We start from the raw sequence: 13386 nt of genomic DNA, 5'->3' as shown, positions 1-13386 counted from the left end.
GGGGGTGGTCCACTGTGTGGGGGGAGACAACACACACTAATGCAGTATAGGGGGGTGGTCCACTGTGTGGGGGGGAGACAACACACACTAATGCAGTATAGGGGGGTGGTCCACTGTGTGGGGGGAGACAACACACACACACTAATGCAGTATAGGGGGGTGGTCCACTGTGTGGGGGGGAGACAACACGCACTAATGCAGTATAGGGGGGTGGTCCACTGTGTGGGGGGAGACAACACACACACACTAATGCAGTATAGGGGGGTGGTCCACTGTGTGGGGGGGAGACAACACGCACTAATGCAGTATAGGGGGGTGGTCCACTGTGTAGGGGGAGACAACACACACACACTAATGCAGTATAGGGGGGTGGTCCACTGTGTGGGGGGAGACAACACACACTAATGCAGTATAAGGGGGTGGTCCACTGTGTGGGGGGAGACAACACACACACACTAATGCAGTATAGGGGGGTGGTCCACTGTGTGGGGGGGAGACAACACGCACTAATGCAGTATAGGGGGGTGGTCCACTGTGTGGGGGGAGACAACACACACACACTAATGCAGTATAGGGGGGTGGTCCACTGTGTGGGGGGGAGACAACACGCACTAATGCAGTATAGGGGGGTGGTCCACTGTGTAGGGGGAGACAACACACACACACTAATGCAGTATAGGGGGGTGGTCCACTGTGTGGGGAGAGACAACACACACTAATGCAGTATAGGGGGGTGGTCCACTGTGTGGGGGGAGACAACACACACTAATGCAGTATAGGGGGGTGGTCCACTGTGTGGGGGGAGACAACACACACACTAATGCAGTATAGGGGGGTGGTCCACTGTGTGGGGGGGAGACAACACGCACTAATGCAGTATAGGGGGGTGGTCCACTGTGTAGGGGGAGACAACACACACACACTAATGCAGTATAGGGGGGGTGGTCCACTGTGTGGGGGGAGACAACACACACACACTAGTGCAGTATAGGGGGGTGGTCCACTGTGTGGGGGGAGACAACACACACTAATGCAGTATAGGGGGGTGGTCCACTGTGTGGGGGGAGACAATACACACACTAGTGCAGTATAGGGGGGTGGTCCACTGTGTGGGGGGAGACAATACACACACTAGTGCAGTATAGGGGGGTGGTCCACTGTGTGGGGGGAGACAATACACACACTAATGCAGTATAGGGGGGTGGTCCACTGTGTGGGGGGAGACAACACACACACTAATGCAGTATAGGGGGTGGTCCACTGTGTGGGGGGAGACAACACACACACTAGTGCAGTATAGGGGGGTGGTCCACTGTGTGGGGGGAGACAACACACACACTAGTGCAGTATAGGGGGGTGGTCCACTGTGTGGGGGGAGACAACACACACACTAGTGCAGTATAGGGGGGTGGTCCACTGTGTGGGGGGAGACAACACACACACTAATGCAGTATAGGGGGGTGGTCCACTGTGTGGGGGGAGACAACACACACACTAATGCAGTATAGGGGGGTGGTCCACTGTGTGGGGGGAGACAACACACACACTAATGCAGTATAGGGGGGTGGTCCACTGTGTGGGGGGAGACAACACGCACACTAATGCAGTATAGGGGGGTGGTCCACTGTGTGGGGGGAGACAACACACACACTAATGCAGTATAGGGGGGTGGTCCACTGTGTGGGGGGAGACAACACACACACTAATGCAGTATAGGGGGGTGATCCACTGTGTGGGGGGAGACAACACACACACTAGTGCAGTATAGGGGGGTGGTCCACTGTGTGGGGGGAGACAACACACACACTAATGCAGTATAGGGGGGTGGTCCACTGTGTGGGGGGAGACAACACACACACTAATGCAGTATAGGGGGGTGGTCCACTGTGTGGGGGGAGACAACACACACACTAGTGCAGTATAGGGGGGTGGTCCACTGTGTGGGGGGAGACAACACGCACACTAGTGCAGTATAGGGGGGTGGTCCACTGTGTGGGGGGAGACAACACGCACACTAATGCAGTATAGGGGGGTGGTCCACTGTGTGGGGGGAGACAACACACGCACACTAATGCAGTATAGGGGGGTGGTCCACTGTGTGGGGGGAGACAATACACACACTAATGCAGTATAGGGGGGTGATCCACTGTGTGGGGGGAGACAATACACACACTAGTGCAGTATAGGGGGGTGGTCCACTGTGTGGGGGGAGACAACACACACACTAATGCAGTATAGGGGGGTGGTCCACTGTGTGGGGGGGAGACAACACACACACTAATGCAGTATAGGGTGGGTGGTCCACTGTGTGGGGGGAGACAATACACACACTAGTGCAGTATAGGGGGGTGGTCCACTGTGTGGGGGGAGACAACACGCACACTAATGCAGTATAGGGGGGTGGTCCACTGTGTGGGGGGAGACAACACGCACACTAATGCAGTATAGGGGGGTGGTCCACTGTGTGGGGGGAGACAACACACACACTAATGCAGTATAGGGGGGTGGTCCACTGTTTGGGGGGAGACAATACGCACACTAATGCAGTATAGGGGGGTGGTCCACTGTGTGGGGGGAGACAACACACACACTAATGCAGTATAGGGGGGTGATCCACTGTGTGGGGGGAGACAATACACACACTAGTGCAGTATAGGGGGGTGGTCCACTGTGTGGGGGGAGACAACACACACACTAATGCAGTATAGGGGGGTGATTCACTGTGTGGGGGGAGACAATACACACACTAGTGCAGTATAGGGGGGTGGTCCACTGTGTGGGGGGAGACAACACACACACTAATGCAGTATAGGGGGGTGGTCCACTGTGTGGGGGGAGACAACACACACACTAATGCAGTGTAGGGGGTGGTCCACTGTGTGGGGGGAGACAACACACACACTAATGCAGTATAGGGGGGTGGTCCACTGTGTGGGGGAGACAATACACACACTAATGCAGTATAGGGGGGTGGTCCACTGTGTGGGGGGAGAAAATACACACACTAATGCAGGGGGTGGTCCACTGTGTGGGGGGAGACAATACACACACTAATGCAGTATAGGGGGGTGGTCCACTGTGTGGGGGGAGACAACACGCACACTAGGTCCACTGTGTGGGGGGACACAACACACACACTAATGCAGTATAGGGGGGTGGTCTACTGTGTGGGGGGAGACAACACACACTAATGCAGTATAGGGGGGTGGTCCACTGTGTGGGGGGAGACAACACACACACTAATGCAGTATAGGGGGGGTGGTCCACTGTGTGGGGGGGAGACAATACACACACTAATGCAGTATAGGGGGGTGGTCCACTGTGTGGGGGGAGACAACACACACACTAATGCAGTGTAAGGGGGTGGTCCACTGTGTGGGGGGAGCCTATTACTAGAATAATTATTTTGTTGGTGAAAAACCTTAGCAAATGAGCAGACCCTTTGCTAGATCTAACTATTGCGTTCTGGCAAGGATCGTGTGTATTTACTAGTTATAATTTAGGTTTTGCGATTTTATTGTTGGGAATTGATCAACCCTCGCCAAGTTTGCATAATTATGTTTGATGCTCGCAAAACATTAGTGATACAGAGAGTGTCTAGTGGGCAAGTAGAGGCCTACCAAGGTTGTCCAGCTGAAAGAGGAGGCAGCGTGGTCCAGGCTCTCATAGTCCAGGCTCTCATAGTCCTCTGAACCCAAACACCTCGGTGTTCAGAATGTGCATAGGCAGATCTACAGTGGAGGGAAGGGGACAATTCAAACTTGTTCTACATGTACATACATGTACCATAATAAAGTGCACAGGTCAGAAAATAATGTACTCAGTGCAAGCCTCGTACATATAGACAAGTTATCCCCTCCCTATGGACTGTACATGCATTGACTTACCTTTGCTGATCCATCAGAATCCGTAGTGTCCTGTTGTTCACCAGAAAGTTGTCACAGTCTAGCCGCTGGATAAACAACAATTGTATAGTTAATCTGAGCTAGATACTGTGGATACCAAAATTGCAATAACTAAAACTGTATCTACTACTGTCTTGGGCAGACTAACAGTGGTTGAAATAAAGAGGTGGCCTGTTAACACAGGTCCAAACACATGCTATGGAGACTTTGGGCCTCATTAACCTGGCTGTATTATAGAGGGTGACCTGCTTACAGGGTGACCACTATAGACAGGTTTCACTGTATCTTAATGGTACGTCTAGAGATAGCCTAGCTAGGTCGTTACAATAGATGGGCCGGGAACGAGGCTAGAGATGACCACACTGATAACTCACAAAGAGGTAGTCTGCCCCTGAACGCCTGGCCGCCTCCAGACCTTCCTGTCTCAGCTGGGCTACATGGACGAACCTCTCGTCATGCTCCTCGAAGGGGTCAAGATTCGGATACAGGCAGGGGGTTGGGCCAACACGTAGCGATTCAACTCCCCAATCGTGCACACCATCTGCACAGTGGGGGAGTAAGTGGATATAAATGAAGTGATGTCACCCGTACACAGTGATACATAGCTCAAGTTGTGTAGTGAAAGCAAAGGTAAGAATAGCTGAAAGCATAACAACACGTACTGTCTATCTAAGACATTAATGTAAGTGGGTCAGCCCCAGTCAATTAGCCAACTCACAGTGCAGTTGTACTTTGCACTATCGGTACAAAAGTGTTTGGCAGAGAACTTTTTCCTAATGACGAGAGTAGCTCCTGTGTAGATCATAGGCCCTCCACTGTGTGCGAGGCCGTGGGAATGGTAGAGGGGCAGGACAGAGTACACACAGTCACTGTCAGTCACTCCTCCGGCAATCCCAAAGAAAGTAGGAGAACGAAACAATCTGTGAGACAGGGACAAGATTAGACACTCTGATACTCAAGATGTGTGTGTGTGAGGTATCTAGTGGTGGGGTAGCTGAGATAATAAGGTACAATTCTGTTCACAATAATAACAGACTGAAATGATAAAATCCACAGATATATGCAGCTAGCTAGCTAGATGGCCGTTGAAAGGTACGTGACTTAGAAGATCTGACGCCTCTCAGATCCAGACACATGAGAGTAGTGACAATGATATCTTAGCCAGCTGATGGAGGTATCTATTGTAGGGTGGGAGGGTACTCACACTTACCATGAATTGTGTTGCCTATACAGTAGGTCTTTAGATTCTCCATTCGCCATGGCCCAAGACACATCATGCAAGTCCTCTGATGCAAGTCCTTGAATTTATTTTTGTGTCTGGTTTGGTAAAGATTATACGTTTTGATGTACTAGTTGTATAGCAAGCAAATAAACGATCAAAAACAACAGAAGCACATGTTACTGAACACCAATTATTTGGGCATGCGCAGTAGGAAAATGTGTCATATGACCAACGAACACAACGAGATACTCCCCTTTTTCTGCAAAACTCCAGAATGGCTACAAGAAGTGACCTTGATGCTCTGGTGGTCCAGGTGGAAGGATTGGGTCTAGAGGAGAACCAAGCTGGCTCAGGGGCTTATGGCTGTGTCTTTAGAGTGACCGTGAATGGAAGAGACTGCATTGCCAAGAAACTACACCACATATTGCTCCAAGAGCAATCCCTTGGACAGAGGGAGAGCATTGTGACAAAGTTCAGAAATGAATGTCATATTCTGAGTGTTTTACGTCACCCCAACATAGTAGGTTTCGTTGGAGTCAATTACGGCCGCGATAAGAACGACATCAGTCTAATAATGGAGAGGCTTCATACCGACTTGGCCAATTTTGTTGAAACCCATCGAGATACGAATATCGCCACTAGAATCCATATCCTGTATGATGTATCCAAGGGCCTTCACTACCTCCACTGTCTGACCCCTCCCCTCATCCATCGTGACCTCACTGCTCCCAACATCCTGCTCACTGAGGACCTCACTGCCAAGATCGGAGACCTGGGTGTCTCCAGGTATGTTTGTTTGTTTGTTTGCAACAAAGGAGAATGTTGTTTTTTAGAGACAAAATGAGAATTACTTAATGTGGGAAAACAAAGGCAGATATGTAAAAACTAATGTTCATTTACAGGTATGTTGATCTGGAGAGATTGACTCATGTTCTGACGAATATCCCGGGAAATCCAAGTTACATGCCTCCCGAGTGTCATGTGGAGCCACCCACCTACACTACCAAGCTGGACATCTTCTCATTCGGTCATCTCATCATTCACACTGTTATCGGTGATTTCCCTAAAGTCAAGAACGTACCTCAAAGTGTTCGCAACTATTTCCACTCTATCAGAGGAAAGGAGGAGCTCATGCGTCGAAGCACTGCTGTCCATGGTGACAAAATGGGGGAGAAACACGCTCTTTATCCTCTTGTTGTTAGCTGCCTCCATGACCGACCTCAAAAGAGACCATCAGTTGACGAAGTGATTGTCTCACTCAGAAAGCTGTGTCTACAGCACCCCAGAATGGTACGTGAGTGAGTGGGTGGAGGTATCAAATGTGCATTGTCAGCTTATATAGTGTTAGTGTCGACTGTATGCTGGTACTTCTGTGTGGGTGGCTATAGAATCTTGAACAGTATATAACATGTACATACAATTTGTGTCATTCCATCTTTTGGGTGTGTTTACTGAGAGTGTATTTTCTCCCAGGAATTTCTGGAAGCTTGTAAGACGGGTGATGTGGGTGTGGTTCTGGAGCTACTGGAGTGTGGGGCTGATCCCAACCAGGCAGACAAGGTAAGGGGAATACTGTCTACAGTGCCAATATGTCCGTTGGTTGATGATATTGCCTCTACAGGATGGTCGGACTGCTCTTTACTGGGCCAGTGACAAGGGACATGATGAGATAGTGAGGGTCCTCTTAGCAGCCAAGGCTACAGTCAACACTCAGAACAAGGTTGGTTTTGTTGTACAAACACATTTCCCACAACATGCTGTTTACAATGTTTCCTCCTATGTACAGTGGGGAGAAACCCCTCTTTGGACAACCAGTTTCGATGGTCACCAGAAATGTATGGAGCTCCTAATCGATGCTGGGGCCTATGTTGATGTACCCAAAGAGGTGAGTGTAAGTAGCTATATACACATAGCCTCGATTCCAGGCCGATTAAAGTATGGCCTGGTACTTATTGCATGGTGATAGTGAGCACGTGATAGTTTATTCTCCAGAATCTGGGGAATCCCTTCTTTTCTTTCTTTCTATCTATGTACATTAGCTTAGCTCTCTATTGCGTTGTTCCAAAAGGCTTTCACACTAGTCTGAAGCTAGAAGAGGCTCTCATCCACCTCTATGACGGCTGTATGGTCAGGATGTCTTCGCTTAGATCTGTACAGGCTATGGGAAGTGTATGGTGCCTCTTGACTGCTTCTTGCAAAGACAACCTGGCTATAGGACCATCGTAGACGTAGATGAGAGCCTCCAAACTAGTGTTCAAGCCTTCTAAGCAATAGATACAGCTTCACGGAACTCAGTATGGAGATAAAATATTACAGAACATATTCTTAGTAAAGGGACTAAATTACGGGTACTAAGGTTTTATGTTCGTAGTACGATTACCCATATTCTGAAGGTACCAGGCCGTATTTTAATGCGGCCTGGAATTGAGGCTACTATACACACATCTCAGAGGCCACTAGCCACAGAGCCTCCCCATGTTCTGTTGACCTGGTCCATTAGACACCAGAGCTAGTCATGTTTGTGTAGAGAACACTGGTATTGATATTGTGTAATGAGTGGATCTGTACTATCTTGACTCCGTACAGACAACTGGAACCACAGCATTGTGGGTAGCTGCTCAGAATGGTCATGTGAGGGCAGTGGAAGTCTTGATTGCTGCCAAGGCTGGAATTGACGTTCAAAATAAGGTGAGATTTACTAGAGTGGATTGAGTAGTGGATTAGCTGGTCCAGTTGCGGGTTAGTGTAAAGCTGGAATGCGGAATAGAACGGAAAATGGAATGACTAAAAAGAGAGCTGCTGATGGTGCTCTGTATTTTTTTAGTATAGTATGACTTAAATACTTCTAAAAAGTGCTACAGAATCCTTTTATAGACACAAAGCTAATTTTAGAAGACTATTATGTAAAAAAAGTAGACTGAGTATAATTATAGTAGCAACATTGAACATTACAAATACACATAATTATACGTGTCTATAGACTTAGCGAAGTAATTATGTTGTGCCCAAAGTAAGGTGGAGTGTGAAGTCTATAGCTATACAGAACACTCCAAAGCTATACCTTTCTTCTATCTGCATGCCTGCAAAGTTTTGGCCCTTGGTGAAACTTTAAACGATTTGTGCGTGTTGAAGAGACACACTGACCAAGCCTTTTGCCATTGATTTCCACACACATTGGGTTGTGGAGTCAGCAAATTCCACATTTATACTCTCAACAATGAAACTGTTATCTCAATATCTACCACTGTGCAACAGTGTGTGTAAGTTGTTGATCCTCTTTCCAATAACAGGTGTCATGTGATGATTACAGCCAGCTACATGTTCCGTTCCATATCTGCATTCCAGCTTTTACACTAACCCTCTAGTTGCTGTTATACATAATTATAATTATGGTTTATGGTCTATATAACACAGGACAACCAGACAACTCTGTATGCATGTAGCCAGTAACAACAGCATCGTGATCTCTCTTTTAATTGCATTCCAATCTTTTTTACATTGGTTTTCAATGTAGTGTGTTCCCTACAATAACTCTATTATTCTGTGACTAAGGCTCAAGGGTAGTATAGTTTAGACATAGATCTAACTGTTTCCGTCGCTGAACCCCAGTGAACCCTATTCAGTTAGGAGATATGCTTGCTACAAATGTTGAGAGCACTGCACCTTTCATATACATCTGGACGAGTTCTAACCAGGACCTCAGCTGGAGAAACACTATAGCTAGCCATAGAGACCTTGAGCAACGTACAGAGCTAGCTAAACAGCTAGTTACAAGCGTTCTACAGGCCTATAGAGTTTGTCGTGACAAGGTCGCGGTTAAGGTTACAGTATACTAATTGCTCATGAATGATTCATAAGATATTTATTTCTTCATCACAACGTTATTTTTGTAACTTGCAACGATTATCAATGGAAAGAGAACATGGAACAATGCTAGCTACAATAATAACTCAGAGTTTATATGTCTTGTAATCCAATAAAGTGGTCTGAGGTCAGCTGGAAAAACTGAGTATTTTGTCATCAAATTTTGTTGACTGCATAGCTTCTAGGTTGTCTTTCTGACCAGTATTCGATGCCTGAAGACTTACTGGAGGGCGACTTGAAGAGATCTTGTTCATAGAGACCTTACAGCAAAAAATATATCCTTGTTACTACTCTACAGTCGCCATATTAGCCTACAAAAACAGCTAGAAAAATAGCCGTAACTTTGTTGTAACTTACTCTCTTGGGAAGAACTCTTTGAGTCACCTGCCCCTTTATTCGTATAATAAGAAACAGCAGAGTATACGGTAAGGAGGGGTTTCCTGGTGCCTGGAATTAACGCAGAGTAACCATTGCCAGATGAGAGCCATTTTACTAGCTGAACTACATTGAACACCCACGCAGATTTGAGCGTGGGTGGAACAGTATACCGTAACCTTAACTACCAGCTAAACAAACGTCATCACAAATGAAGATTCAATTAAATAAGTGTCGTACCTCCTCTGCCCTGACATTAGTGTAGATAGTCATGTGATATTGTATGAGTGATAATGTGTAATGAGTGGATCTGTACTATCTTGACTCTCTGTACAGGATGGGACCACAGCATTGTACATGGCCAGTAAGAATGGTCTGTGGAGTTGTTAGAATGTTGTTGGAGGCCAAGGCTGACGTTTACAACAAGAATAATGTGAGTCACGCTGCATGGTGGTGTTTGTGTACTCTGCTGATTCCATGGTTGAGTGTGTGTACTGTCACCTCTGTGTTAGTCTCATTCCTAGGCCGCTTTTTTCGAAGGGGGAAAAGGCGTGGTGTCCATTGCTTGGGTGTTAGTGCGCATGGTAATCGTGCACTAATGTAAAACTTTTGCAAACTAGTCCGTTTACTAGGAATATGTTCCGTAATACGTACTTCCATACTGAAGCTATGGCTTATGCCCTCTATTGCGTTGGCCAAGAAAGCTGGTACACTTAGTCTGAAGTCTGAGGCCAGTAGTCTCTAGTTCTACGATGGTCATATAGTTGTCTTCTCAAGCAGCAGTTAAAGTACCATAGGAAGCATGCACAAAGACTTGCTATAGCCAGTCCTTCCAAGCTCAGACATTCCGACCATACAACTGTCGTGAAGTAGACGAGAGGCTCTTCTGGCTTCAGACTAGTGTGCAAGCCTTCTTGATCAACACAATAGAAGCACAGCACGGTAGATAGGGGGAAAAGAAGGGGATTACCCATATTTTACAGCATAACTAAGCGCATGCGCACTATCAGTAGACACCAGGCCGCACTTTCCTCCCTTCCATTCCATACAAAAAAATTGGCTTGGGAACGAGGCTACATGTACCTCTGTGTATGAGTGGACTGAGTAGTGGAGAGTGTACAATTAGCTGGTCCAGTTGCTGTTATATATAATTATATGGTTTATGGTCTATAACAGAACAACCAGACAGCTCTGTATGTAGCCAGTAGGAATGGACATGATGAGATAGTGAGGGTCCTCTTAGCAGCCAAGGCTACAGTCAACACTCAGACCAAGGTTGGTTTTGTTGTACAAACACATTTCCCACAACATGCTGTTTACATTGTTTTCCTCCTATGTACAGTCGGGAGCGACCCCTCTTTGGACAGCCAGTTTCAGTGGTCACCAGAAATGTATGGAGCTCCTAATCGATGCTGGGGCTAATGTTGATGTACCCGAAGAGGTGAGTGTAAGTAGCTGTACACACATCTCAGAGGCCACTAGCCACAGAGCCTCCCCATGTTCTGTTGACCTGGTCCATTAGACACCAGAGCTAGTCATGTTTGTGTAGAGAGCACTGGTAGTTGGTGTACCGAGGTACGACACGCATCTCGTGATCTCTCTTTTAATTGCATTACAATGTAATGCACAATAACTTTGACTAAGGCTCAAGGGTAGTATAGTTTAGACCTAGAGGTAACTGTTTCCGTCACTGAACCTCAGCTTCCATTAAAGATAAGGACTGCCACTGACTGCTTGCGCATGGATATTATTCCTGTAAATCCCTATTTTTATCAGTGAAAAAATATCCTGACCAAGAATACAATTTGAAAGTCCTACACAGAGCTATATATAGCTAGCTAGCTAGAGACAGAACTATAGGCTTGTTGTACAGCTATTTTCTGTCAGCCTTCACTCGATCCTTTCAGACGATTGTCATCCACACTGTAGCTAGTTATGTATAGGATAGACTACACCTAAGAGTAGAATATGCGTCTATGTAACTTCCGCGGTTGCGGTTAGCCCGAGGCGCAAGCCGAGGGAATCTAACCGTAACCAAGGTGGTTACTAAGACGCATATTCTACGAGTGGGTGTGGTCTATCTAACTTGGACTTCATTGCGCATGCGCGAGGCGTGGTTATAAAAAGCCAGGTTTGGTGTGTAGCAACAGAAATTAAATTTGTGCGAGCTGGACAAGCTGGAGAGCTGTGAGAGACACCAGTTGACAGAAAAAGACAAGAAGACGGCTTCAAAACAATGAAAAACTACAGTAAGACTTAGTAAAGCTTGTGAAACGCTTCCTGATTATACTGGAAAGAACAGACAAGTAAAAAGAACCTAGAACTATGCTAGAACCGACTGCAACACTACAAGAAGAAGAATGAAGCTCTGTGGTGGAGTAGAGGGGGGTATAGAGCAGACTGGACCGGCATGGAACCTTAAAAAACTCAATAGAAAGTATCAAGCGACTGCTAAAGTGTTTTTAATGCTTCCTGGCCCCCCTTGCCCATGCCCAACTGGAAAAAGCAAAACAAGAATGGATATTGACTGAACAAACTATCGCATTCTGTGTTTTTTATAATGTTTTTGTCATCTTCTTGTCACTTTCACTAAAAATTTCATTCCAACTTTTGAGAGCTTCCTGCAAATTATTTGTCACTTCCTGTAGAATATGCGTCCATTTCCTGTAGAATATGTGTACACTTCCTGTAGAATATGTGCCCATTTCCTGTAGAATAAGTACCTTCTTGTAGATTATGCTTCCATGTAATCTACTGTTTTTAGCCAATCAGATCAATTACAGATGATGTAATGTAGTCTAAGAGTATTTTGTTAACATAGCAGGCTAGGGGTAGCTATCAGAATGCTATCAGATGGCAACCTTCTATTTAACTTTCTATACCGTATAGCGGGAAATTTTCGCGAATTTCAGTGAATAAAATCGCAAGAGTAGTATAGTTTAGACATAGATCTGTCGCTGAACCCGTAAACGTCATCACAATGGAATATTCAATTAAAAAACAGTGTCGTACCTCCTCTGCCCTGACATTAGTGTAGATAGTCATGTGATATTGTATGAGTGATATTGTGTAATGAGTGGATCTGTACTATATCTTGACTGTTGTTAGTTTTGTTGTACACTTTTCCCACAACATGCTGTTTACATCGTTTTCCTCCTATGTACAGGAGGGAGAGACCCCTCTTTGGACAGCCAGTTTCCATGGTCACCAGAAATGTATGGAGCTTCTAATCGATGCTGGGGCCAATGTTGATGTACCCAAAGAGGTGAGTGTAAGTAGCTGTACACACATCTCAGAGGCCACTAGCCACAGAGCCTCCCCATGTTCTGTTGACCTGGTCCATTAGAGCACTGGTAGTTAGTGTACCGAGGTACGACACGCATCTCGTGATCTCTCTTTTAATTGCATTCCAATGTAATGCACAATAACTTTGACTAAGGCTCAAGGGTAGTATAGTTTAGACCTAGAGGTAACTGTTTCCGTCACTGAACCTCAGCTTCCATTAAAGATAAGGACTGCTACTGACTGCTTGCGCATGGATATTTTTCCTGTAAAATTCCTGTGAAAATATCCTAAAAAAGATACAAATTCTTATTGAAAGTCATACACAGAGCTATATATAGCTAGCTAGCTAGAGACAGAGCTATAGGCTTGTTGTACAGCTATTTTCTTTCAGTAGCAGTAGTATAGTAGACTTTCATCGAAGTTAGTATTAGATGGGCGTGGCCTGTCCATATAGGCTATTGTCAGCCTTCACTCCGTTCAGACGATTGTCATCCACACTGTTGCTAGTTATGAGTCTTTTGTTAGCATAGCAGGCTATGGGTAGCTATCAGAATGCTATCAGATGGGCTAGAAACCTTCAATCAAACTTTCTATACCGTATAGCGCGCGGATTTCGTGGGTTAGCAATCCTACACGAAAATTAAGTGGACGAAAATTGTTAGAATTATCTGCTATAACAAAGATTAAAATAAAAGGCGTGTCTTCCGATAAGCAGTCATTCCACAAACATTGTGC

General features: G+C 46.1%; 3 protein-coding genes across 4 annotated transcripts in view; 1 reads left to right on the top strand and 2 right to left on the bottom strand.

The window, feature by feature from the left end:
• Nucleotides 1-3731, bottom strand: part of LOC135342713 (procollagen galactosyltransferase 1-like) — a 108125-nt gene extending 104394 nt beyond the window's left edge. Inside the window, exon 1 of the mRNA XM_064539543.1 lies at nt 3621-3731. The gene's annotated coding sequence lies outside the window, so the exon portion shown is untranslated. The remainder of the gene's footprint in view (nt 1-3620) is intronic.
• The window catches only part of LOC135342577 (serine/threonine-protein phosphatase 6 regulatory ankyrin repeat subunit B-like), a 171395-nt gene that overhangs the window by 109809 nt on the left and 48200 nt on the right, over nt 1-13386 (top strand). Inside the window, exon 29 of the mRNA XM_064539325.1 lies at nt 10709-10807. Within this exon, the coding sequence (XP_064395395.1) occupies nt 10709-10807 (99 nt within the window). The remainder of the gene's footprint in view (nt 1-10708; nt 10808-13386) is intronic.
• LOC135342789 (probable inactive glycosyltransferase 25 family member 3) overlaps nt 1-13386 on the bottom strand; it is a 73422-nt gene that overhangs the window by 33787 nt on the left and 26249 nt on the right. The window contains exon 3 of one of the 2 annotated variants that reach the window (XM_064539651.1): nt 3888-3952. The exons of the other annotated variant lie outside the window; for it this stretch is intronic. Coding sequence (XP_064395721.1) covers nt 3888-3952 — 65 coding nt within the window. The remainder of the gene's footprint in view (nt 1-3887; nt 3953-13386) is intronic. 2 annotated transcript variants of the gene reach the window in all.

Source organism: Halichondria panicea, chromosome 10 (genome assembly GCF_963675165.1).
Source record: "Halichondria panicea chromosome 10, odHalPani1.1, whole genome shotgun sequence".
In the NCBI taxonomy this organism is placed as follows: Eukaryota; Metazoa; Porifera; class Demospongiae; order Suberitida; family Halichondriidae; genus Halichondria; species Halichondria panicea.
This window is presented reverse-complemented; position numbering and strand designations above follow the sequence as displayed.